Source organism: Oenanthe melanoleuca, chromosome 3, assembly GCF_029582105.1.
Source record: "Oenanthe melanoleuca isolate GR-GAL-2019-014 chromosome 3, OMel1.0, whole genome shotgun sequence".
NCBI lineage: Eukaryota > Metazoa > Chordata > Aves > Passeriformes > Muscicapidae > Oenanthe > Oenanthe melanoleuca.
The window spans coordinates 44312305-44336750 of record NC_079336.1 but is presented as its reverse complement, the minus strand read 5'-3'; the positions used below and the strand labels follow the sequence as shown (position 1 = coordinate 44336750).

Genomic DNA, 24446 nt, shown 5'->3' with positions numbered 1-24446 from the left:
CCTGGTGATAGCCTAGTCCCCATGATATAAGTGAAGAGAAATCTCTGCTTTCAACTTATACTTTTCTTTCACTTCTTAAAAACAGAAATAAATTAAAAGTAGTCATAGATCCAAAAGCTGGGAGGCACAGATTGGGATAAGATCAAAATGCTGACTGTATCAGAGAATTCATAACCAATTTCTGTTCTTACATTAGTTAAAAATGATTAGCTCTACTCTGCTAAAAACAGTGTTAGTTCTACTAACACTGGTCCACTTACACAAAATTACTCTGACGTCAGTGCATGATGTCTTTGAAGTTGTTTTACGTATTTTCTTGACAAATCCTTGAATATGCAATGGGAAATGTAAATACAAGGGCAATTCATAGATAACAATTAATGGGATTCATTTACTGCAATAAAAAGGCAGTAAAATATTTTGTTATATGAGGTTCTGCTGAAACCATAAATCACAAGACCAAAACAAACTCCACATAGATTGCTGCTGTTCTTATGTTCTGCTTGAGATTTTGTTATTGTATCAAAGTGTTCCAAGAATATTTTAATCTTTAAAACAATATATTTTAAAGGCCAATTAAAGCTTTAAAGAGGTTTAGAGATGTTAGATTAAAAATTGGACTTTTTAAAAAGCCACTTGTCCTAGCAATAAAAATGTTGCTTTCTCAAGTTTGAAAAAATATAAAACGTCATATATTCTTCATTGTAAGTGGTAGGAGATATTTACTTTTTGATATGTTCCAGCTAACAGTGTAACTGGAGTCCACTATCAATCCTTGATAGCTGAAGCCTTTTTAGTGGTAGCCTGACAGAGTGCTGATAAATTCCACCGGGCTGTGGAGAGATTTGTAACTAATAATTAACTTCAGTTGCCCTGCATTTTTAAATACATCTCCTAAATGTCACCCTCTCTAGACACTGATGTGAAATGGCCCTTCTGGGCTGCTCTGGCCTTGCTGACTCTACTTGTGACCAGCATTTGAACAAGTAATTTCAGCAGAGGTGTTCTCATTCTGTTTTCAACTCCGTATTTCATTTGTTCAAATTTGACCATTGCAAGAAACACCTTTTCCATGTACTGAAAGGCAAATCAGTCCAAGAAGTTCTTGATATTGATTTGAATATCCACACACAATCTTAAATATAATAATTTCACTAGTCTTGGGATGGGGAGTTGTACATTTTGAAGATTCTTCTTTCAAAAGTCCTTTCTTTTTCCCCCAGCATGTAACTGTGGAGGGAGAATGTGTGACAGCCAGACTGGAGAATGCCTCGCAGACAGTCCTGAAGCTTCTACTGACACAGACTGCCCGACCATCAGTAAGAACCTTGTCATAAAAACACCAATAATTAATATTGCTCTTATGTTTAGAAGCTTACAAATACTAACTTAAGAGTTTAGTACTCCAGTGGGTTCAGGATTTTGACAGTGGTCCCACAGGGCACTTAAGTGTGTGAATGTACACAATGTCCTACTGATGGAGTACTTCAGCATGTTCACACACTTGTCTGAGTACTGGCACATTTCCAGCTCTGTGATACAGACTGCACATTCAGGTCCAAACTGCAGAGCAGCTGGGAAGTACCACCAAAGCCACTTCTGTAGACCTTCAGACACACTGCCTGAAAAATAATATTCTGGCCCTAAAAACTCTTCTCACAACTTTACCTGTGACATCTTGCATATAATTTTTGGTTTTCTAGTTGTGGTTTAACCCCGTCAACAACACAGCCACTCACTCACTTCACCAAGAACAGAGAATCAGAAGGGTAAAACCCAGAAAACTTGTGCACACACAAGCCACACACACTTTTGCAAACAAAGCAAAACAATTGATTCATTTACTGTTTCCCTTTCAATCATCTCCAGGAGAGCAGGACCCCACCACACATAATATTTCCTTGGGAAGACAAATGCTATCACTCCAAATGTCCTCCCCTTCCTCCTTCTTCCTCCCACTGTATTTACTGAGCATGATGTCAGATGGTCTGGAATATCCCTTTGGTCAGCTGGGGTCACCTGTCCTGGCTGTGCCTCCTCCCAGCTTCCAGCACACCCCTGGTCTCATGACCAGCATGGCAGTGCAAAAAGCAGAAAGGGTCCTGGCTCTGTGCAAGCCCTGCCCAGGAAAAACAAAAACATCTCTGCATTATCAACATTCTGTTCAGCACAAATCCAAAACATGGCCCCATACCAGCCACTGAAATTAACTGTGCAGAAAATTACCCCAGCCAAGGCAAGTACAACTCCTAATGTAGATTGCTGCTGTTGACAACCTGGCATACACCTATCAGTCAGTTCCTTTCCCTCTATCTCTCCTCAAATGATAGGAAGTCTGGGCAGTTTCCAGGAGTACTATGTTGTAGCTATTGGAAATCACAGGTATTTTTTAAATGTTAGTGTATTTATACCTGTGTATAATGCAGAGTGTGTAGCACATATGGGTTCCTGAACCAACTCCCAAAAACAGAGGTCATTTGCCTGAAGAAGGAAAAACATTCTGGACTTGCTAAAATATCAAACAAAAGTGTCTGAAGGAATCTGTGTTTCATATTCACCTAAGTCTCTCGCATTTAGTGCTGGCACCAGTGTCACTATAAATAAGGTGGCATTGCAATCATTCAGCAGGAACAAGAATATAGTTCTGCACAAGCACTTTCCAAGCACATTATAACTGTGTTTTTAGAAGCTGCCCTTGTAACCAAGTAGGTGGCCAAGAGCCCATGTGCTGGACATCCTTATTTCTCATACCACTAAGTTTGAGGTTCTGACAAAATGCAGTTGGTTTTTTTTGACCTTCATCTGTTGTCCTTCAGGCCACAAACATGTAGAGCCTAGGGAATAGCCAGGAAATACCTCTCCCTCTCTCCCAGCTGATTACAGAATCCCTGTGTCAGCCTGTTTGAGCAGTCCCATCTGGTGCTGCTCAGCTGCAAATGTCATAACTGTACTGTGGGACCTTGGAAGTGGGAGGATGAAAGTGAAAGAAAAATGGGGATCCACTGCATCAGTGACAAAGAGAGTGAACACCATGGGTCAAGAGCACTACTACATGAATTTAAGAGATTTGCTGTTAACTGACACAAAACTAAAGAAAAATTATGCTGTCTTATTTTTTTATCAGGCTGCGATAAATGCATTTGGGATTTGACAGATGACATCCGATTGTCAGTTCTGACTATTGATGAAAGCAAATCTACTTTACTGAGCATTTCTACAGGTGCTGCAGCTCAAAGGCGTTTGATGGACCTGAACCTCACTACCACTCATCTACAGGTACAAACATTGATGATATTTCGGGTTCTTCATGTAGTTTGAATCTTTGAATTTCCACTCCATTCCTGTGAATTTCAATCCCTGCCCTCACTAGAGAATGAGTTTGTTTTCAGATGCACTGACTTTTTTTTTCCCACACACAGGAGGCAATGTCCAAAAAAAAGAATCATGCTGTGCTTTGGACCATCCAGGTTGATGATGCTGCAGATGAGATGAATGATCTCCTCAGAGAAGTAGAAACTCTAGAGGAACAGGTTTGTTTACAGCCTTCTGCCAAAGCTCTGAGGGTTTGCACTTTGTCATACTCATAAGAGGCAAGTATAGAATAGTCCTATTTGGTAGGGACCTAAAATGAGCATCTGGTCCAGCTGTCTGAGCAATACAGCAAAAGTTAAAGGGCATTGTTCAAATGCCTCATAAACCCTGACAGACATGGGGTATCAACCATCTCTGGATATTCCAAACCTGTTCCAGTGTTTGACCTCTCTTCATAAAAAAACATTTCTCAACATCTAGTCTGACACTTAAGGTTCACCAAACAAGAGTGGGTGTGCCCTGACAGCTAGAGGAATCTTCTATTTCTATTTCTATTTCTATTTCTATTTCTATTTCTATTTCTATTTCTATTTCTATTTCTATTTCTATTTCTATTTCTATTTCTATTTCTATTTCTATTTCTTTTCCTAACTTTCTACTTTAAATCTGAATTAAAAACATAAATGAATTATCTAGTATTCTTCACTGAAAAGGAAGAAGGTAAAAAGTGTGTTGAGTGTGGTTGGAGGTTTGTTACCAGCCACAAAAATCTTCCCCTTGGGATCTGAGTTCCCACCTACCCCCTACACAATGTGTTTTATCTGAGATAGACACATTGCCTTTCTCATCCACATTTTGATTTCTAATTAGGTGAAGTAACCAACACTAAACTAATACAGATTGACTTTGGGAGCATTTGTACTACATCTATTTTACATGTATGCTTTCCTAAAATTAAATTAATCCTGGTTAGACATTTCAAAATATATTTCAAAACTGCTAGTTTAAAAGGTTTTTCATGTATCCACTGAGATGGGAGCTTGATCAGCACTCAAGATATTTTTTAATACAATTATAATCATAATGTTGCATCCACATTCAGCTGCCAGGCTATAAAATTGAGGTTATCAGATCTCATCTCCCACATCACTTTCATTGCATCCTGGAAGAATAAGATATACATTAATATATACATTAAGAGAAGAAATAAGCTTCAAAATTGCTTATCCTCTATTTTAAAAACATAATATTAATTATCTTTCTGATGCTACAATATACATATATTAGTAAAATACATCACTCTATGTTATTATCAAAGATAGCCACAGTTGTCATAGAATTAGACTATATTTCATGCTTATTGCAAAGTGCCAGACTTTATATTCACTTTACCAATTCCTTCACAAGACAAATTAAAATTATACCTTAAATTAAAATTCAAATGTAGGAGTAAGTAGGGGCAAAAAAAAACCAACAAAAATGAAAGAAAATTTTAAAAAAAGGAAAGAAGAAGAGAAAATTTAGGTGTGTGTGTTTTTAATCAACACTTACTTAGCACGAAGGGCATGTAAGATTTATACAGACTATGCCTGTGTTCAAGAGAGCTTTGATTAAATCAACTCACACTCATAGCTCTGTACCTGTGAATATCTGCCAGAGCTCACATGCTTGTGTCCCTCTCTGTAGCTGGTGGGGAGACTGATTAAGGCATTAGGTGTTCTATGAATATTTAGTGAGTTTGGATAATAACATTTCATTTGCAGTGCTATCTGGGGATTTCTTTCCTCATTCCTCAATTTTACTGTCCCTGAACAAATAAATTCAGCATTTCCTTTGGTCTTTTCACCCTGGTTACTTCAATTGCTAGCTCCATATCAACACTTGTGGTTGCTTGTAAGGCAGATTCTGACAGTGGAAGACCACAATAGTAACTCTGAATATATTGAGATTTTTGCTATTTCAGGGTACATTTATGGAAAATGGGTGCTGGGGCCTTGAGTGGGTTTTGCAGAAATATGCAACATTTTTTATTCAGAGCATTTTATGTGCATGTCCCCACATCTCAGGGTTTGCTGCAGACTCTGATCTAAATCACAAAGGCAGGGTGAATGGACCAGCTGCAGGCAAATCTTCCCACTAAACATAACTCCTGTAACTACCTGTAACTCCCAAAGTCTTCATGGGATGAGTTTTGAGTGAAAAACAGCACAAATTTGATCCTGAATATTTGGAAGATGGGAACCAGAAACATTTCTACTAAACCTTACACTTGTTTTATCAGCCTTGTAACCCTTACAACTTGTTTTATCATTATATCAATCCCTTTTAGTGGTGCTGCCTACCCTGATCCTGCCTTCAAATGCCACCTGGGGCCAAACTCTACAAGCAAAGGAACACAATGCAGAGTGCAGCCCCAAATACAATGCAGTACAGGACCCTGTCTGTGCTCTTCAGAGTATTTTCAATCTTTGGGCTTGTTCTTATTTTTAACAAATTGCAGAGCTGGAGACCTCATTGAGGGAGACACAGATCTGAAAGGATTTGGGAGCTTGACACCATTTTCTTCATTCTATTTGTTTACTCAGGAAATGCCATACCCAGCAAAATGAGCAAGCTCACTGAATGCCTAGGAGACTCAGCAGATAGAGTTTTACAATTGTACATAATCTGTGAACATCTCATTGCAGCAAATGATGGATAAATATGGGATAGGTTTTAATCTCTCACTCTACAATTCTGAAAACACTGACAAGACAGATCTTCACTTTGAACACCTTTAAATACTTTATATGATAAAAAGGACTTCTACATGCTTACCAGGAGAAAGCAAAATGTGTGCTTATAGTGCTCATCCTCACATCTGAAAAGAAATCTAATGTTTACCTCTCATGGTTTATTCATAGGGAACTGAAGCATCCAGCAAGGGCCGACTGGTACAGAAGGAAACCATGGAGATCAACAACCGTGCTTCTCAGCTTGTGCAGCAGCTGAATAACATCAGAGATAACATTGAAGGTAAATAGATTCATTTCTGGTTCATCTCAGTGTCAAGAATGTATTAATGAAATCTTCATGTAATAATGGATCGTCAAGAATTTTTACTGTCCTATATATCAAAGGAAAATCTTTTGATATATAGGACAGTATGTAATTTATGGCAACAGTGAACATCTTCTCAAGCATAACTGCACTTTAAAAAGATTTCCTAGTCAGAGATAATCATCTTCATCTGGAATATCTATGGCATACCATTACCATCCTGAAATATAAAAATGAGATTAAACCAATTTCTGCCTCCTCTTCAGTACCTGCAGAAAGCAATGAAACCCCAAATCAATGCACTCAAAAACACCCCTGTCCCCTGTACACCTGTGACATGAAAGCCTCCATCCTGCTGCAGAACACACTGGTTTCCCCCAGTCTTCAGCAAAGCCAAGAGTATGTAAAAGCTGTCTATAGCACCAGAATAGAAATGCTGACTGGTAGTTGAGGTTAAACAGCCCTTTTCCAAAGGAAATATCTGATTAACAGACCTGAGTGGCTCTGTCTTGGCATTTATTACAAGCCATCTGGCAACTTGTGTAAGGAAGAGTGGTTACATCCTTGCTCATCCTTAGCTCCATGGGTGCTCCATTACTTTCTCCCAGGAAACATGGTTAATATATCCCATCAAACAAAAGAAGCAGGCTAAGACCATATAGTATGTTATATTTGTACTGTCTTTTTATATCTCTGATGCTAAAAAACCACTGACTGTCTGGCCATCCATTTTATTTCTGCAATTATTGAGTAAAAGTGAGCCTCACTGGACGTCACTAACAATGGTTGATGTCTGTGGCTCATCCTTTTGTATCATTAATTGGTTTGGAGCAGGACAGGAAACACATAAGGCAGATATGCATCTAATTTGGCACACCAACAGCACAATCATGTTAAGTTGTTACAGAAGAAACAATATCCATGGCTGTGAATAGAATGAAAACAACTGGAAACTAGTAGATGAAAATTATTTCCACCATGCTCAAAACTGTTCTTCTGCAGAGGCATTGCCCATGTGCACACACACTTGTGCCAGCATAAGGGAAAAGAAATCCATGGAGCTCTGATCATCATCAGTTACTGCTCAGTATGAGACTTTAAAGCTTCACTAATGAGCTCAGGGCCCAGCAAGAGCAGGCACACAGACACCCTGCCAAAGAATCAGTGGTGCTACAGCTACACACCTATTTTTTATAAAAATCTTCCAGAAGAATAGTGCTGGTTTTGCCAATTTTGGTTTTCCACAAAGCTGGTGATGAGCACTAGCCAAAGGCACACACATCACAGGGCATAAAAGAAGAGGTGATTGGTATTCAAGGCCAGGGAGTGAGGAGTGAGTAAACTTTGTAATGATTACACTGGGAATGGGTAAACCGAATTTCAGCTGCAGGGATACAGCAATGTTTTTTGAACAGAGACCAAACTTTGAAATAGTATCTATCTCCAAACCAGCTAGGCAGTGTCAGGCCAGAAGCCATATGCTACCTCCTTGGGGTGCCTCAGACTTCTGCAGATGGAAAATGAGGTTGCTTCTGTCTCCTTAGCATTGCTATTATTTCATAACCAGCAACACTTAAAAACCATGATCCAAGATGAAAGCCCCAGCCTGCTACATGCTACAAATAAAATTATTATCCCAGCCTATAAGAAATGTCAAGCCAAATAATACACACAACCCACATCTGCTTAATCCCATCCTCTTCTAATGAGATCTCCACATATGACAGAAAGTGTGATTTATTTACAGGTTTAATTTTAAGACTGGATTAAACATAATTATCTACTACAGAGTTGAAGATAATTAAAACTTTCTATTGCCATCAGTATCATCACAATTCACAAAAGTAAAAGCAGTCCACAGTATTTACTTCTCTGTAGTCATACTGAATCGACCATCTGTTCCCTTGTCCCCCTAGAAATCAGCAGCAAGTCAAAATACTATGCAATTCAACAAGAGCTGAGCCCTGTAGAAATTGCCCAGAAGCGGAGTGTGGCTGAGGAGATGCTGGAGGAGATCAAACGTCGCAAGCCTTTCACTAATCAGAGGCAACTCGCAGATGAGGAGGAAAGAGCAGCACAGGAGTGTGAGTTTCAAGTCAGTTTTCCTTTCAGCCAGGTGCTGATGTTCAGCTGGCAGATATGGGGCAGCTCTGGGTGCACTGCTGAGCCCCTGGGGGAGGCCAGCCGGCACTAGGCGAGCACCAGCTGGGGTGCTGGAGATGCTGCTGCTCCCAAATTCCTGCCCCCAGTCCCTGCTGGGGCTTGATGCTCCTCACAGCAGAATGGGGAGAAAAAAGTCTGTGTGTGCCTGTGCACTGCAGCACCTCAGCAATAGCTGCTCAGGAAGGTTCATGGCAGGGCTGGAATGGCTCACGTGAATGTGCTCCCTCCTGCCAGCTCTGCTGTGGGGACAGTGAATGCAGCAGAGAGAGACAAACTGCAGGCATGGGAAAGAGCCTAATTCTCACAGCTTAGTGAACATGAGTCAGAACATGAGGCATAAGGACTGTCTTCTCCAGAACAGGCTGCCTAGGTTTAACAATGAAAAACAGCTGAAAGACAGAGGGAAAAACAGACCTAGCTTCTTTTAATAAAATATATTTCAGAGGGGGAATTAACAGGATTAAAATGAAATAGTAAAGTGAAAGGCATCTCTCCTTCTAAAAAGGATCCCTCAAGTTAACTTTACAAAATGTGTTTTACTGCCTGAGTAACAGCAACAAAAATTGCTGCATAGGTAAGTCTTGTCAGGAATCCAAGCTTTGGATTTATTGGCCTCTTGTTTTTCTCCCAGTGCTAGAGCAAATGGAAGCATTCCACGAGAAGTACAATGACAGCAGGTCCCTGGTAGTGGACGTGCTGGAGCAGCTCAGCGAGCAGGATGTGAAGCTGTCAGACCTGGAGGCGGCGATAGGCGAGGCGCTGGGCTATGTCACACAGACAGAGGATGCAAACAGGGAAAACACAGCCAGGCTCCAAAGGCAGGAGGTACTGTGCACTACATTTATCACAACTGCTGGCTGTGAACTCTCCATCTCTGCCATTGCTTAAAACAGTAGATTGCACACAATTTAAATTCAGGAATCGCCACACCAAAAAAGAATTTCTTGGACCACCCAGCAGGATGAGTTTGAGCATTCAGTTCTAAGAAACAACTTGTGCAAGGTACTAGTATCTATTTGTGGAGTGGTACTAAATGATAAGTTTTGGTATGTCATGCCTCATCATACCAAGGAAGAGATGGATACTTATGCCTAGACTAGAAAGGCATGTTACAGCAAAACCCAGGAAGCTTGAAATTTCATGTAGCACAGCTGCAATAAATACTGTGGAGGGATTATTTCATCCAGTTGTGTCCTGATTTATAATGTGGGAGGGCCTCGTGTTCACAAAACTAATTCTATTCTAAGAAAACAATTACTTATAAAGACTCTGCACTGCATTTGTGCCCTGGGCTGAGTGTGTTCATACTGTCTGATCCAAACTTCCTCTGAACCACTTTAAACAAAATGCATCCCCAGTTTTCAGGAGGAGTAGACAGCTGTCCTAGAATCTTCAAGCACAAATCCATTGTCTAACTACTCCACAGTAGGTACCTTGAAATTTGGTTTCCTACTTGCCAGGTGAACTTGCTAGCTTAGCTATAAGGCTGCAACACTTTTCCCCTGTGTCCTGTCCAAATGAACCATTTCAGGGTTTTCAACAAAGAAGTCACTCTGGAGGAGAGCTCAGAGGTGACCAGACCCCTGTAGCATGGAAGTGGGGCACCTTTGCCTGTCAGGGGTGGCACTAGGTTCAAATCTCACTGGCTGATAAAGAAAAACTGAATTTTCACATCTCATATTCCAGAAAAGTACACAACCCATCAGCCAAAAAAAAAAAGAAAGTTGTTTTTTTTTCCTCTTCAGTGCAGTTCAGTGACTCTTTCCCTGTTTCCATAAATTTCTTTTAAGGGATACAAAACCAGAATATCCCACCTAAAACTTGTCATTTATTTTTTCATTGAGGAAAAAAAATACAAAGAGACCAATTTGGGGGCATTTGAAGTGAACTGTTTTTGTTTTAATGGCTGAAATTGTTTGGATTCTGGATGAGAGGCCCTTAGCAAGCAATTATGAAGAATGATCTTGCAAATTCAGGCCAACCCCAGCGTTTCATAGCATCAGTGGCTGAGTTTGAGTTCTTGAAATTTGCAGTGTTAGAAGTTCATGCTGATGTGGAAGGTCTAAGAATTCAATAGAGACATCAGGCGTGCTCCTCTAGTGAATCCTTTTCACAAGAGCTTGAGATCCTTAAGCACAAAGCCTCTTCTGTTGCTCCATTGTTTCCTAATTGCAGTGCCAAGCTGCAGCTTGTCTCACAGTTGTGAAGCAAAGCCTGAAGTGTGCAGTTACATTTGTTCACTGTTTTTAACCATTTGGATCTCCATTATTCCTCACAATGGAGGCAGATGCTGTGCAAAAGCAATTGTTCACATTGGCTTTGGTACTGAAAAGGAAAAGAGACCCCTGTGCTGTAGATTTAAAAAAAAACTCTAGAAAAAAATAGTTTCCAGATGGCTATGAAAAATCCATGTTTAATTTGTCTCTGCAAAAATGTCCAACAGTTTTTGCACACAAAAAAAATCACATCATAATATGTAGCAATTAGGAAAACCATACTTCAGGTATGTCTAAAATCTATCTGCTTCACCACTACCTGTTTGAATTAACTTTAGCACATTTAACAAATATGGTAACACTTTATTTTATCAAAGCACAAATGGTATTGGATATGATTTAGGGTTTTGTGCTTTCTTTTCAGGAACAACATGAGAAGATAAAAGAGCAAATGGATGAAGTGAACAGCACTCTGCTCAGTGCCACAACTATTTTGGAAGGACCACAAAAGGTCAACTCTGAGTTGAGTGAAGTAATAAAGGTAGGTGCCCCAGTGCCTTGTTTAAATGATAACATCCTGATTTTTTGAAGCCATGTGTTTAGATCACTGCTGGAAAAACTCTCCTTCTTTATACTGCTTCAGTGAAATACTCATTAATATTCCCTGAAAAAGTAGATGATTTGCTTGGATGAAAAGTTCGGTAATTACAATTTACAGTTACCTAAAAAAAATCTATTATAAGGACACTTTACTGCAGGCACAGCTTAACAAAAGATTTTTGCTGTAGAGTTCTCAATTATTTCATTACAAGCAGCTGTCAAAGGATGTTCTGGTAAAGGCTACTAAATTCCTTTCCTAGTGCCTATGAGTGAATATGGAAGAATACTAAAAATCCCAGATATCAGCATTAAAACCAGGCACTCTGTCAAACATATGTAACCAGATTGTTGTATAGAAATCCTTTCCTGAAACTGTAGTCTACTATCTAGTGTTTTGAATGAGACATGGTGCTGAAGGAAATTTTTAGAAATTTTAGGGGTTCGGCGTTTCTACGAGAAGATGAAGAAAATGAAACTGGGAATTTGCTAACTAAAATATTTATCAAAGCTGCTTTCTTTCTTCATTACTTATTTTAAAATTGTGAAATAATCAAAGAAAAAAAAAGGATTTTCCACAAGCATCCATTTTGTTCACAGTTGCCCACTTATTGACATAAAAGCATATATCAAAAAATCGTTAATTTTTCTTTGAAAAGATAATTTGAGAGAAAGGAAGACAGCTCACTTTGCAACCATCCCTGTGTTCAAGCAGTACATTGGGGTTCTTCTCTGGTGTTTTGTGCAAAACTAATTGCTGCAGTTTATCATTTTGGGTTCTTCAGGGAGGATGTTCACACAACAAGCATTTTCACATTTCTCCCATTCATCCTTTTTCCCTCTCTCCATTTCATGCTTTTTCATGTATTTTGAAACACATTTATAGTCACATTTTCCACATTTATAATCTTCAAACACATGACAAGCTTGTGTACTGCAGAGAAGGTGAATGCAGACCTATTTGGTCTTTCCACAAGTATTTCATAAAAGGAATAAACATGGCTAAGGCAAAGGGATACTACTTGTCCTTGTCTATACATACATAGGTAGTATTTAGGTGGATTGATTTACAAATTAGACTAATCCAAGATATCTTAGCATGAGGAATCTCTCTGTGTAAGAAGGCAGAAAGTGGACTTCACTCTGAAAGGCTTGTCATTGCCACAATTCTGAAGCAAACATGCAAGACATATAGCAAGACTTTTACATCTTTTTTATTTTATGCATCTCTCTCCAATGCCTTCTTCAGTGATTTATGGAATTTTTGTTGATCATCTTCCTGCATTTGTCTCCACACTGGCATTCCCCATTAAATCTTTCCTATTTTTCTCTTAAAAATCTAAAATAAAACAGCTATAACAGAAATAAATGAACATTATAATAAGATAAAGGGTAAAATAAAACATAATAATCAAAATACAGACTTCATTTTTTGCAATCTTCATCTTCTTTCCTTCCTTCCTTCCCTGTTTTGTTCAGAACGCATCAGGGTTCTACGCAGAAATAGATGGAGCAAAAAAGGAGTTGCAAGAAAAACTAGCCAACCTGTCCCTGTTTGATGATGATTTGGTAGAAAAGGCTATGGATCATGCACTCAACCTGAGAAGACTTGCTGACAAGCTGGAAGGGTAAAATTTAACTTCAGCAGACTCTGTTCATACAAGTGCCACTTAGTGAACAGCTGAAAAGAGAAGCAGAAACACAGTGACAAGAAATAGGCACCAAATAAATCAGTGTTAAGTCATGTATAGAAGGACTTGCCACAGTCCACAGAGAACAGCTGAAGCTGAGCGAAAAAAAATCTATGAAAATTTTAAAAGAATAAATATATATCTTGAATTACATTCTCTCTAGTCCAATTGGGCATGTTCTCCTCTTCCTATAGCAAAAGAATAGGAAAGGTAGATTAGTGAAAAGTGAAATAATACAGGAAAGAAAGAAACTGCTCATGTCAGTAAGTTCATTCACATTAAAAAAAAATGTTAAGCATTAGGACACAAAATGAGCTTTGGGATAATTTTATTCCAAGAACAATTTTACAGATGGAGTAGTTCTGATGCTTAGTAGGTTGTGTCCCAATGAAACTGGCTCACAATAACATCAAAAACTTTCTAAGTAAGTCTTTCTATTTTGCTGGAAGATACTAAATGCATCAACATTGCACCAATTTACTAAAAAAAACACTTCTAGATAAACTTAATGATTTTATTTGCAATTGGAGGTATCCATGGAAAAAACACTGCTGTAAATGAATTCCTAAATAAAATATGTCACCAAATTCTACCTTAAATAATATCATGGGCATATGCTTTTGGAAGATAAGCTGAAAACTACTCTTCAAGTATGTTATCTAAATACCAGTTGTTTCTCAATATTTGTATGCCCTAGATAGGAGATTAAAATAGAGGAAAAAGAAATAACAGATGGTTTTCTTCTATGCAGTTGTATAAAGCTGACATCCACAACTGTTCTATAATGCCACACAAACTACAGATACACAAAAAACGAACAATATGTTCAGTCTGAGGTCAGCTAACTGGAAGTAGCAGCCTAACTTGAAAGAAAATACCCCATAGGGCTAGCCTTCCTCCCTTACCAAAATAAATTTAAAATTATTACCAAGTCAAACACATTAGGAATTTCACAAAAAAAAGCAAACAAAAGTAATTAGAAAATACCCAAATGGAAATATGCTGACTCTATCTTTTGTTGAGAAGATTGTCCTGCAGTGAAACTCTAATCCTTTAAAATGTTTAGCTTGTCTTCAAAATATCTTGGTTTTATAGGTTTGCTTTATTAGCCTGTTAGACTTTTAGTTAATAGAGTTTATTGTTTTGCCTTAAGGGAATTTAGCAGAAAATTCTTGCAATAATGCTGAATCTGGAAATTTAATAATCCCTCTGCAAGCAAACACTTTGAAGTGAATGCACACATGTGCAAATGCATCTACATTTAGAATCTATTGCTAACATATACTTTGAAATCTGCTTATCACCAGAACATTAAAAAATATTATTTATTCAAAATTGCTAACAGATGGATGTTGAGCCCTGAACTATCTTCTGTTTGGAATCTCCCCTGAACTCAAATTACCACCTAATATGCATATCAAAACCATGCCAACAAAGGTTTCTTTCAGTTTTTAAGTCTAACTTTCTGCGAATTTTCATGACTAGGGGTAGTTCTTCATCTGATTCTCCCCCTTTTCCCACTTACCTTTGGAAAATATAAACAGGACACTGGCACATCTATCCTGGTCACTGGCAACACAGGTCTTCCATTCATGGATAGGAATTATTCCTATAGAAGGATTACCTATAGACCTGTTATTCAGTTAATTTATGGAATATCTAATTTAAAAAAGGTAACAGCTGAGTACTCATTTGTTGCTGTTCAGACAAATGTTAAGGGCAAATTTCTGAGTTAAATGGCAGGGAAGAGTGTTCTACCCACACAGTTTTCAATACCTCAGACTGGTGAAACACAATGAAGAGAATACCAGTTAGGCAAAGTACATTTATGTGTGTGATTATGTAGCCAGAAACTACTTTGATTCATTTTGGTTTGTTTCACCTTTTACTCTGTTTTTAACAGGAATTTGTATGGTGTTGATTCAAATGGTTTGGTGCAAAGGGCAATCAATGCTTCAAATGTGTATGAAAACATTGCTGGTTATATCGAAGAAGCTGATAAAGCTGCATTGCTGGCACTGAACACAACAAACCGGGTCAAGGATGTGAGTAATTTTTATAATATCAGCTTTTACTTTACAGTGTTTCAGAGACTTCAGGCACCTAAGTGTAAAGAAAAAACAAGTTTAGCTTAACTGGCAGCATTGAACTTCTCATTGCCATTTTTTTCCTTTCTAATTTCCTGGATTAAACCACATGTAGTTAATTATTCTTCCAGTCTGAAATCCCCTGGTATTTGAAAAGGCTTCCTATCCCATAGGGTGATGCTGCTCTGTGTTGTCATTCATACTGAGACATTTCTGTGAAATTAAAGACAACTCCCTACTCCTGTAGGAACCTGAGCTGGCATTTAGTGCTCGAGTCCTCCTACTTCACTCAGTGCCATGTGGCAGGAAATGTGGTCAAGACATCACTGGGTCTCATAGAAAATCAGGCTGAAATGGGACAAAGCCCTTTCATACTCTCAGTGGAAGGAGTAGGCTGCTAATTTTGTCTCTGGCCTTCCTGTTCAAAAATACTCTATGTGTCTTTTTTGTCTGCCTATAGTTACCAATCTGTATATACACTATTTACCAGCAATTTATTGCTGGGATAGCAAGAGGATTTGGGTAGATTAAAGGTGTCTGAAGCCCAGAGAGCTGAGGGATTTTAAGTCCAGCCCTCTGTCTCCAGCATAGTGCTGCAGACTGCAAGGCAGCTCCCCATGAAGTGAAAGCATTCATCACCTATCTGAGATGACAGTAGAAATGAACAGTCACAGTGCCTAAATAACATGCAACATTTAGTCACATTGACTAAACTGGAGCTGATAAATTAAGAAAATGTTCTCCATAATTGTTACCCAGTAGTAGTAGTAGTAGTAGTAGTAGTAGTAGTAGTAGTAGTAGTAGTAGTGTTGTTTGGAAAATCAAACATTTTTTAACCTTTCTTAAAACAGAAAATTTTGGTTTTCAGACATTTTTCACTCCAACTGCCAATCTTAAATGTTAACAAAGCAAATGAAACTGCAGTGACTTTGCAGTTGCATTTATATGCAAGTAAAATTGTGTACACAATTAAGCACAGTAAAGTGGAGTATTTGATAAGGATTATTCTGACTCTCTTTTTTGGAACATGCTTGTAGGCTGCAGTTGGAATTGATACTCAGGTCATTTTCCATAAAGGTAAAAGTGAAGAGCTTCTCATCCGAGCCATGCAGCTACAACGGACAGCACATGACAGTAAATATTCATCCTTTCTACTTTTTCAATCAGCTTACAGCCATGCACATTAAAATAAATTTCAGAAGCACATCACTAATAGGTTATTGATTGAATTTACCACACAAAGTACTTGAAATGGACATGGGCACAGTTTGAGTAGCTCATGTTTTGTCATCCTACCAGATACTGATAGTTTGTCTTATTCATTAAAGGTCCATTTCAGATACAACTACCATTTTAATATGTGGCCCACAAACCATTGCTCACTGGTAAATATACTCAATTGAGTAGTTCAACTAAAATCAAATTGCAGAAGCTTAAATATTCAGAAAGCTGGATTTCAACAGTGGAGAGTAATAATAAATGTTAAAGTAATTTGGCCTTTCTTCACTGTGAATGAAAGAAAGATCTAGAATTACCTTTTAAATTTTTCAGGACCTTTTGAGTTCCTTAAAGCTATTCTTGTGTACCAGTTTCAGCTATTCTCAGGTAAAGCAAGGAGAGAGAGTACTGACTTAAACACAGCTCTCCAGATTTTTGGAAGACACCCTGTGGCAAGCAGGGATGCTGCAGGGCTGGTTTTCCCTTTAGATTATGTAAAGTCAAGAGTGCATGTCCTAAATTAAAAGAAGCCTTGGTATACTGTCTATGGTATATTAAATGCCTGATGCCATAGCTCCCCAGGATTGAATTTACCTTTATTTGGTGCTTTGTCACCCCTGAGCTGCAGCTGCCCTCTTCTCCCCGCAGGCAGCAGTCACACCGTTGCAGACACCAGCTGGCAGGTCAATGGCACCTTTGCCAGAATGAGCGCCCTGCGGAGCCAGCTGATGAGAGCCATCGCCAAAATGCAATCAGCAGAGACAGGTTGGGCGGGGAGCTTCGTCTTTATGATGCTTTTTCTTCACGCATTCAAGGGCACAGTGTTATCTTTTGATATGGATATTAAGTTGCTAGTAAGGGTTCAGCACTGGGGACACTTAAGAGAGTTTGACTGAAACAACCAGACCTAGATATCAAATATCGAGCTTTAACGTTTTCATAATGAAATTAAATGTTTTGTCACTGAAATTATTAACATTCTTCTTGAAACTGGGGCTGGTCTTGGCTGGGGTAGAGTTAATTTTCTTCACAGCCATTAGCATGGACTTGTGTTGAACACAGGGTTGATAATACAGAGATGTTTTTGGGCCAAAAGAGCCAAAGCCTTTTCTGCTTTCCATACTGCCACACTGGTGAGGAAGCTGGGGATGCATGGGAAGCTAAGAAGGAGCACAGCCAGGACAGCTGACCCCAGCTGACCAAGAGAATATTCCATTCCATATGACATCATGCTCAGTGTATATAAACTGGAGGGAAGAAGAGAAAAGGGAAGGGAAGACGGAGAGTGGAGAGGGACAGGACACACAACACACATGAATATCTGAAAGAGTTCATTTCCTATGACTCCCTGTGTGCTGTGCAGAGGAGGCCAGAGAGCGTTTGGAGCAAGCTCAGCTGCAGACTGCCGAGGCTGTGAGTGCTGCCACGACAGTAACACAGGCTACCACCCCCATGGATGAGAACGTGCGGCTGTGGTCCCAAAACCTGCAGGACTTCCAGCACAACTCAGAGGCATACGACACTGCTGTGCACTCAGCTGGGGATGCAGGTATGGTCACCTGATATCTGCCATTCCTCCGTGTCAAAAAATCAGGGAATCGTCACAATAGCACGTTGTATGAATTGTTCACATTGCATATTCATAGCACATAATCTTCTCGCATTTACCTCCATGAAAATTTTTGAAAGTCAACAGTTGTCCAGGTCTTGACTATATTTTAAGAACATTGGATACACAGAGACTTCCAAAAATTATTTAAACATTCAAGTGCTGAAGACTTACTGACTTCTAATTCATTTTTATCAGGGTACCAAGGTCACACTGAATGGTAAACAGCTTGTTTAAACACTTCTCGCTATTATAGTTGGTGATTTAGGGTTTTTTGTTTGTTTGTTTTTTGACATTGAGAGACATTTGAAAACAGAACCCTTTTGTCCTCAGGAGTGCAAACATGGAGAAGAAATGGCCCCTCACTTGATGAGCTTGTAGTCTAAACAAAGGGATAAAAGAGGATAAAGGAGGAAATAAAATATTTAAGCAGGGTGATTTCTGGAGAAGCTTGTAAACATCACATTAATTCCACTTTTATTATTGGAAACACTGGAAACATTGGAAAACTTATGAAAAATTTAAGACAAATAAAGAGGAAAAAGAAAAGCTAAGACAGACTACAAAATTGAAATGAAGATAATAGGCAAGAGTAGAAAAAGATGTGAAGATGAAGCTGAAATGAAGTGACTGTAGAATGAAGGAAAAGAACAATTAGAGAAGAAAATAATCAATTTAGAAATGAAAATATTTGGAATAAAAACTTGATTACAGCACCACTCTTTATTGCTCCATGTATTCTTGACTCTGCTCAGGAGGCTCACTTATCCTAGGATATTCATGGCTAAGGAGGTTGGGAATCCACAAGTAATTTCCTTCACACATTTGAGGATACTATCACCTGCAGACCTGTTCAGTGATGTCTTGCCTCCTAAAAGTGCCCCAGAAAAAGTCCATAATTTCATGGACTCTGTATCCAGAAAGTCTGAATCTCAATTCTACTGCCATAAATCCCTTCTCCTTCTGTCAAGAAGTTTGCAACTCAAGTGTCATTTTACTGCAAATGGTGTTAGGAGCACCAAACTCAACATTGTTTCTCATGTTCCAAAGTCACATTCTTCTCTCTCAGCTGGGGAATCCTAAGAATCATGTTATTTTCAGAATTCCATGACCAGTAAGACCCTTACCCCTAGTATTTTTGGTTAAGTGAGTGCTCCCAAGGACTGGTATAGAGGTGGTTCCCTTCACAAGCAGAAATTCAGTGCTATTCAATATCACAATTTCTGGCTCCAGAACTGGAGGAAACTCAGATTTCTCTGAGCTTTTCATCAAAAGGGAACAGTGAACCTCTCCCTCTGGGAATGGGTAAACTCACTGTTAGTCACTGCACAGAGCTCCATAAGAATGTAGTTAATATAACAGCACTTTTATTGGATTGCATTGCTTTAAAATGTTTTTAATCACCACAGAGCACAGTTTAGGCTATGGGCTCTAATTACAATGTAAAATAATGCAAATGTGGATATGATTAGCCTCCCAGGAGGGGATGGTATGATGAAAAACATCGAAGAGAAACAGTGTGCTGTAGCTTACCCATTAAGGTTTCTGGTTTTATTCACCTTTACACTTGATTTACATTTAACATTTTCCCTTGCCAGCTTAGTAGGTAGAGCAGCAACACAGACTGCATTTGGCTCTTATGCTCAAAATGCCAGCAGACATTCAGGATTCAAAAAAATCTGCTCATACTAGCTCTTGTACCGGAGGAAATATTTCCAGCAGCATTGATGTGTTCTGTAAGAGTGAACAGACATAAAATGGCCCAGCTCTCCCTTGGTTATGCTCCCAAAAAGGAACAAGAACAGTGATATGCCTGGAAAAAATGTCTTCTCTGTGATGGTGGGTTTGCAGGTAGGGAGTCACCTTGAAAATGCTTGTTCGTATCCAAGCTCCTGGAGCACCTGCTGACCACAAACTAACTGCTGGATAGATGCTAATATACAACCTACAGAGAAGTGTGCCCTAGAGCATTTGTGGAGGAAGCTTTCCCATGGCATTTTTGTTCTGAAGGCATTTTATTTGTTTGTTTAAAGCTACGATGAGGGTTTTTTCCAGAAAGAACAGGTGGAAGTAGCTGAGAAGAGAGATCAGTGCTACATGGGAGGCTGGCACAGGTAGTGCTCCAGACAGATGTGATTGTGGTTCACAGCCCAGGAAGACAGATGTAGACATGCCAGGCATGGTAGAGTGTTCCCAGATCAGCTGTGTATTCTGCCAGGAGAGGTTGATCTGACAGGAGGAATGTCCATCAAAGTCCAAAGGAATGCCACAACAAGTGTTCAGACAGGTGCCTGGAACACCAAAACACCTGATCTTCATTCCAATAGCACTGCCACAGCATCTGAAGCCTCCAAGCTGGCATGTCTGCACTGCCCTTGAATAAAGCTTGCACTTGGTACCTGGAAGGGTGAGAGCAAGCCTTGGCTGTGCAGTTTGTCTGAGAATAGTCCATGCTGCTATTGTGCAGGGAACTGGAGGGCTTCAGCAGAGAGGGTGGCACATAGTTTGGGAAGGAAAAGGTTTGGGAAGGAAAATGTGAAGGGGAAAGTGTCTGGAAGGTGGTAGCCAGGGTATGTCCCCCTTGACAATTTCCCTTCTATTTCTTTTTATATTTTATCACTGGGTAGGACTAGTTTTCTTTTCCACTCTCATCTTCATCCCTAAGACAAAAATCAAAATCTATGTTCTTCTGTGTTGAAGAATGCCGTTATAAAGGCCAAGAGGAAGAGATTTATATTGAGATTTCACAATAGTTCTAGTAGTTACAGATGTTAGTTTTGTGTTTTCATGTTATAGTGGCATTTCACGTTTAATACATCAAATTTCAAACAAAAAAGCCAGGTTTAAAGATACTGAATCAAACACAATTCCAATTCAATTGCAGGTTTATTTTTTTTTAAAGTGGCTTCAATTTGTTAAATCATTTTCTGAGATTGAGTACTTTCGCCTTAAAAATAGAAAAAGGTAAAGAAAACTTCCTATAAGTTGATTTAGGTTTTGTTGGGGTTTTTTAAGTAGAAAATTTAACACATTCTGGCATCACCATTTTACTCAACATTTACAATAATTCTTTGAGAATTCATTAAAATCATGATATTTTAATGCACAGTGAGCTTTATATAGAACAGTTGATTACTAAATTCCACTACATAAGGTCGTTCAGGACTAAATGGGAAAAACTGAAAGGTCAAAAGTTCTATATCTCCCACTCCTAGACTGAAATTGGAAAGTAAAACACAAATGAAAACAGCCAAGCAGAGACAGGACAGGATTGGCAAATACAGATATTTCACTCTATCCAAACACAGGCAGACTTGTAGGACTCCAAGGGGTTTTCTCACCCTCTAGGTTGATATGAATGAGGCTGAGGCTTATTCAGTGCAGACTGGAAGCACAGAAAAGTGATGGGAGTCTGCTCCTACTCTGCTGTTTTTTATTTATCCCCTTTACCTGCCTCTCTTCATCCAGAAATGTTCATGGTTGAGTGGGATGGGGCTCTCAGCAACGTGGTCCAGTGCAAGGTGCCCCTGCCCACAGCAGGGGGGTTGGAACTTGGGTGACCTTTAAGGTCTCTTCCAACACAGGCCCCTCTCTGAGTCTCAGACAAAGGTAAAAATATGATGGGAAGAGCACAAGAGCAGGTGGATGTAAGTTGACAGCCCTTAAAATATAACTTCAAACCCTACAAATCTGGTCTTAACCTTTACAGTGACTCCATGTCATTAAAATTAGCTCTGAATGCTGGATCTTTCTTGTATGCATGTAGCTTGCAGCTAAAATCACATTTCATTATACTCAGCTACTTTTACCTAAATTTAATTAAAGATGAAAAATGATGTGATGTGTAAATATCCTTCAAAGGGCAGCATGTCATTGGAATCTGATGTGATGAAATTGGATTATAATTAAGGGTAGTTATTTTTCCTTCTTGATAATTTTTCTGCCTGTCTTCCTGGGAAAGGACTTCTCTCACTTTGAACACGACAGAGCCCCTGCATTTCCCTTTGATAACAATGACACTTGCAGATGTACCATCAGTGCCTGTCTGTCACAGTGAAATACCAAAGGTCCAGGGCTCTAATTCAGGACCCCTGGCAGATGCAGGAAGGAAAGCTAATGAGGTTACCAGTCACAAGGGCTGGGGCAGGTGCCAAGCACAGTTTAGGTGCACATACACCATCATCATCATCATCTGAGGCCTTCTATTGTACACCACAGGCCTGCCACCACAGCACAAAATTGGCAGTGTTTCTGCCATCAGAGTGGACTGTGAGCCACAAGCAAACACATCTCCTGACAGCCACTGCTGCTATCTGGGTATGACCTCTGGGAAACATAGCTGAAAGTTGAGGAAAACAGCCCATACATCTCCCCTACAGTGAATTTGAGGTGCTCATGAACCATAACTCATAGATGCAGTTCCCAGGTCAGCCACAGATATCCAGTGAGATGCTGAACAAACAACCCTTCTGCTCCAGTTGCTGTAGCTGTAAAATCAGGTTTTAATATTCGTCTTGAAGGAAGATTAAAAGGTTAAAACTATTCATATTTACAGAGTTCCTTGAGGAAAGTATTACAGAGGTAGTATTACCTATGAGTCCTAAGAAAACATAGTGCCCTTTGTGCAAACTAATTTCAAAAAACTTCAGCAATACTAGATTCTTAGAAATCACTACCCTTTCTGAAATCACTCTGTCTCACACGTCACAGTTACAACTTGGTCAGGAAGCAGAAGAAGATGGGTGAGCTAACCTAAGAGGATAGGGTGGAATATTCTTGATGCAAAACTAGTCTTTCAAAGAGGGAAAAATAAATAAATAAATAAAAGGCTGTGTCTTCTTTTCTAACTGCAGTGAAGAAGCTGTCAGAAGTTTTCCCTCAGCTCCTGGACAAACTGCGCAGAGTAGAACAGAAGGCACCAGCAAACAACATTTCTTCCAGCATTCAGAGGATCAGAGAGTTAATTGCTCAAACCAGGAGTGTAGCAAGCAAGGTAAACTTTTGGATTTTTGGGATTTTTGGTTACTAGTGCTAATAATCAAATCATACCATAACCTCCATTTTCTTGGGCTATGCTAGAAGCCCAAACCTGGACATTGTCTCCTCCCCAAAACTGGATGAACAAAGCACATTGGATGTCATTAAAATCTTTACAGTTACTATTTGCAAGCATTTGACATATCATAGTATTAATGGTAGGCTATTGTTACTGCAGTAGCAGCTTGACAGTAAAGATTTGGGCACAATGCATAAGATGACCAGAACAACAAAACCTAATTACCTACAATTTGTAGGCCAATTACCTACAAAGCTAATTACTGTGAATAATAATTACAGCAATTTAATGTAGGCTTTTCTGAGATGACAGCATTTCCTTTTTTTCTTTTTTTCTTTCTTTTGAATTAATTTTCTGCAGGGTAAGAAAATCCTTGGCTCACACATATTTAATAGAGAAAAAACCACTTTCATTACCATACATAAATAATGAGGGTTTTTTTCTAACAAGAAAACCAAGGTCAAATATATTTGAATTTATTCAGAGAAATAAAAAATTCAGTGAGTTCTTGTATGTTCACAGTGCTGAATATAACTTGGAAAAATCAGCTTGTGTGTAGCGTTTGACTTTAAAATGTATGTTGTGATTCAGGTATACTGTGTTTAAACTCGAAAACATTACTTTAGTTGAAATAATTTTGAACTAAAATGAACAGTTTTACAATTTTACTAGCATCTCATAAATATCACTGTAGATTCAATGATGTAACAGGATCACTCATGAACAGAAAATTGTCATACTACTCTTAAAGCAAAGAAATAAATTATGGGTAGAAGTTTTATAGCTGTATAAGAATTTCATTATGTGCCATAAACAGTAATGTAGCCCTGATTCAACTAAGCGCACATCTATCTCCCACTGAAATGTAATTTACTTAATGAATATGCTTAAGCAGAGTTCATTAGGACCTTTAACTAATTTTAAAATATCTTCCTCCATATTCTTTACAGTGTCTTCCAGAAAAGATTGTTACAAACATACAACGTTGCATGCCAATATATAGATGCACTCTTGCAGTAAGCAAGGCTGCTGGCTCAGTGTTGTTACACCCTTACCTTTAGTAATGACCCCAGGCAACAACATGTGTCTCACTTTGCACATTTGCAACTGCAGGTCCAAGTTTCCATGATGTTTGAAGGCCAATCAGCTGTTGAAGTCAATCCAAAGATCAACGTGGAAGAGCTGAAATCTTTCACTTCCATGAGCTTGTACATAAAGCTTCACAAAGACAGCCCACAACTGGCAGCCTCTCCAGACAGATTCATTTTGTACCTCGGAAACAGAAATGTAAGAGAATAACCCAGTTAAATTTATGCATATATTAAAACAAAAATTAGATCAGTTTGAAATTTATTTGCCCTCAGTTTTTCCTCTCAGTGTTTCTTTGTGTTTCGAAATTAGAGGTCTACTCTATGATCATCATTGATTTTATCACAAGCAAAGAGCAAGGGTTCCTGA

At 38.9% G+C, this 24446-nt stretch overlaps 1 protein-coding gene across 1 annotated transcript in view; it reads left to right on the top strand.

Moving 5' to 3' along the window:
* The window catches only part of LAMA4 (laminin subunit alpha 4), a 98813-nt gene that overhangs the window by 43728 nt on the left and 30639 nt on the right, over nt 1-24446 (top strand). Inside the window, exons 6-19 of the mRNA XM_056487228.1 lie at nt 1224-1319; nt 3125-3276; nt 3420-3530; nt 6216-6327; nt 8268-8435; nt 9146-9339; nt 11155-11271; nt 12807-12955; nt 14922-15063; nt 16143-16239; nt 16972-17088; nt 17687-17872; nt 22786-22925; nt 24102-24275. Coding sequence (XP_056343203.1) covers nt 1224-1319; nt 3125-3276; nt 3420-3530; nt 6216-6327; nt 8268-8435; nt 9146-9339; nt 11155-11271; nt 12807-12955; nt 14922-15063; nt 16143-16239; nt 16972-17088; nt 17687-17872; nt 22786-22925; nt 24102-24275 — 1955 coding nt within the window. The remainder of the gene's footprint in view (nt 1-1223; nt 1320-3124; nt 3277-3419; nt 3531-6215; nt 6328-8267; nt 8436-9145; nt 9340-11154; nt 11272-12806; nt 12956-14921; nt 15064-16142; nt 16240-16971; nt 17089-17686; nt 17873-22785; nt 22926-24101; nt 24276-24446) is intronic.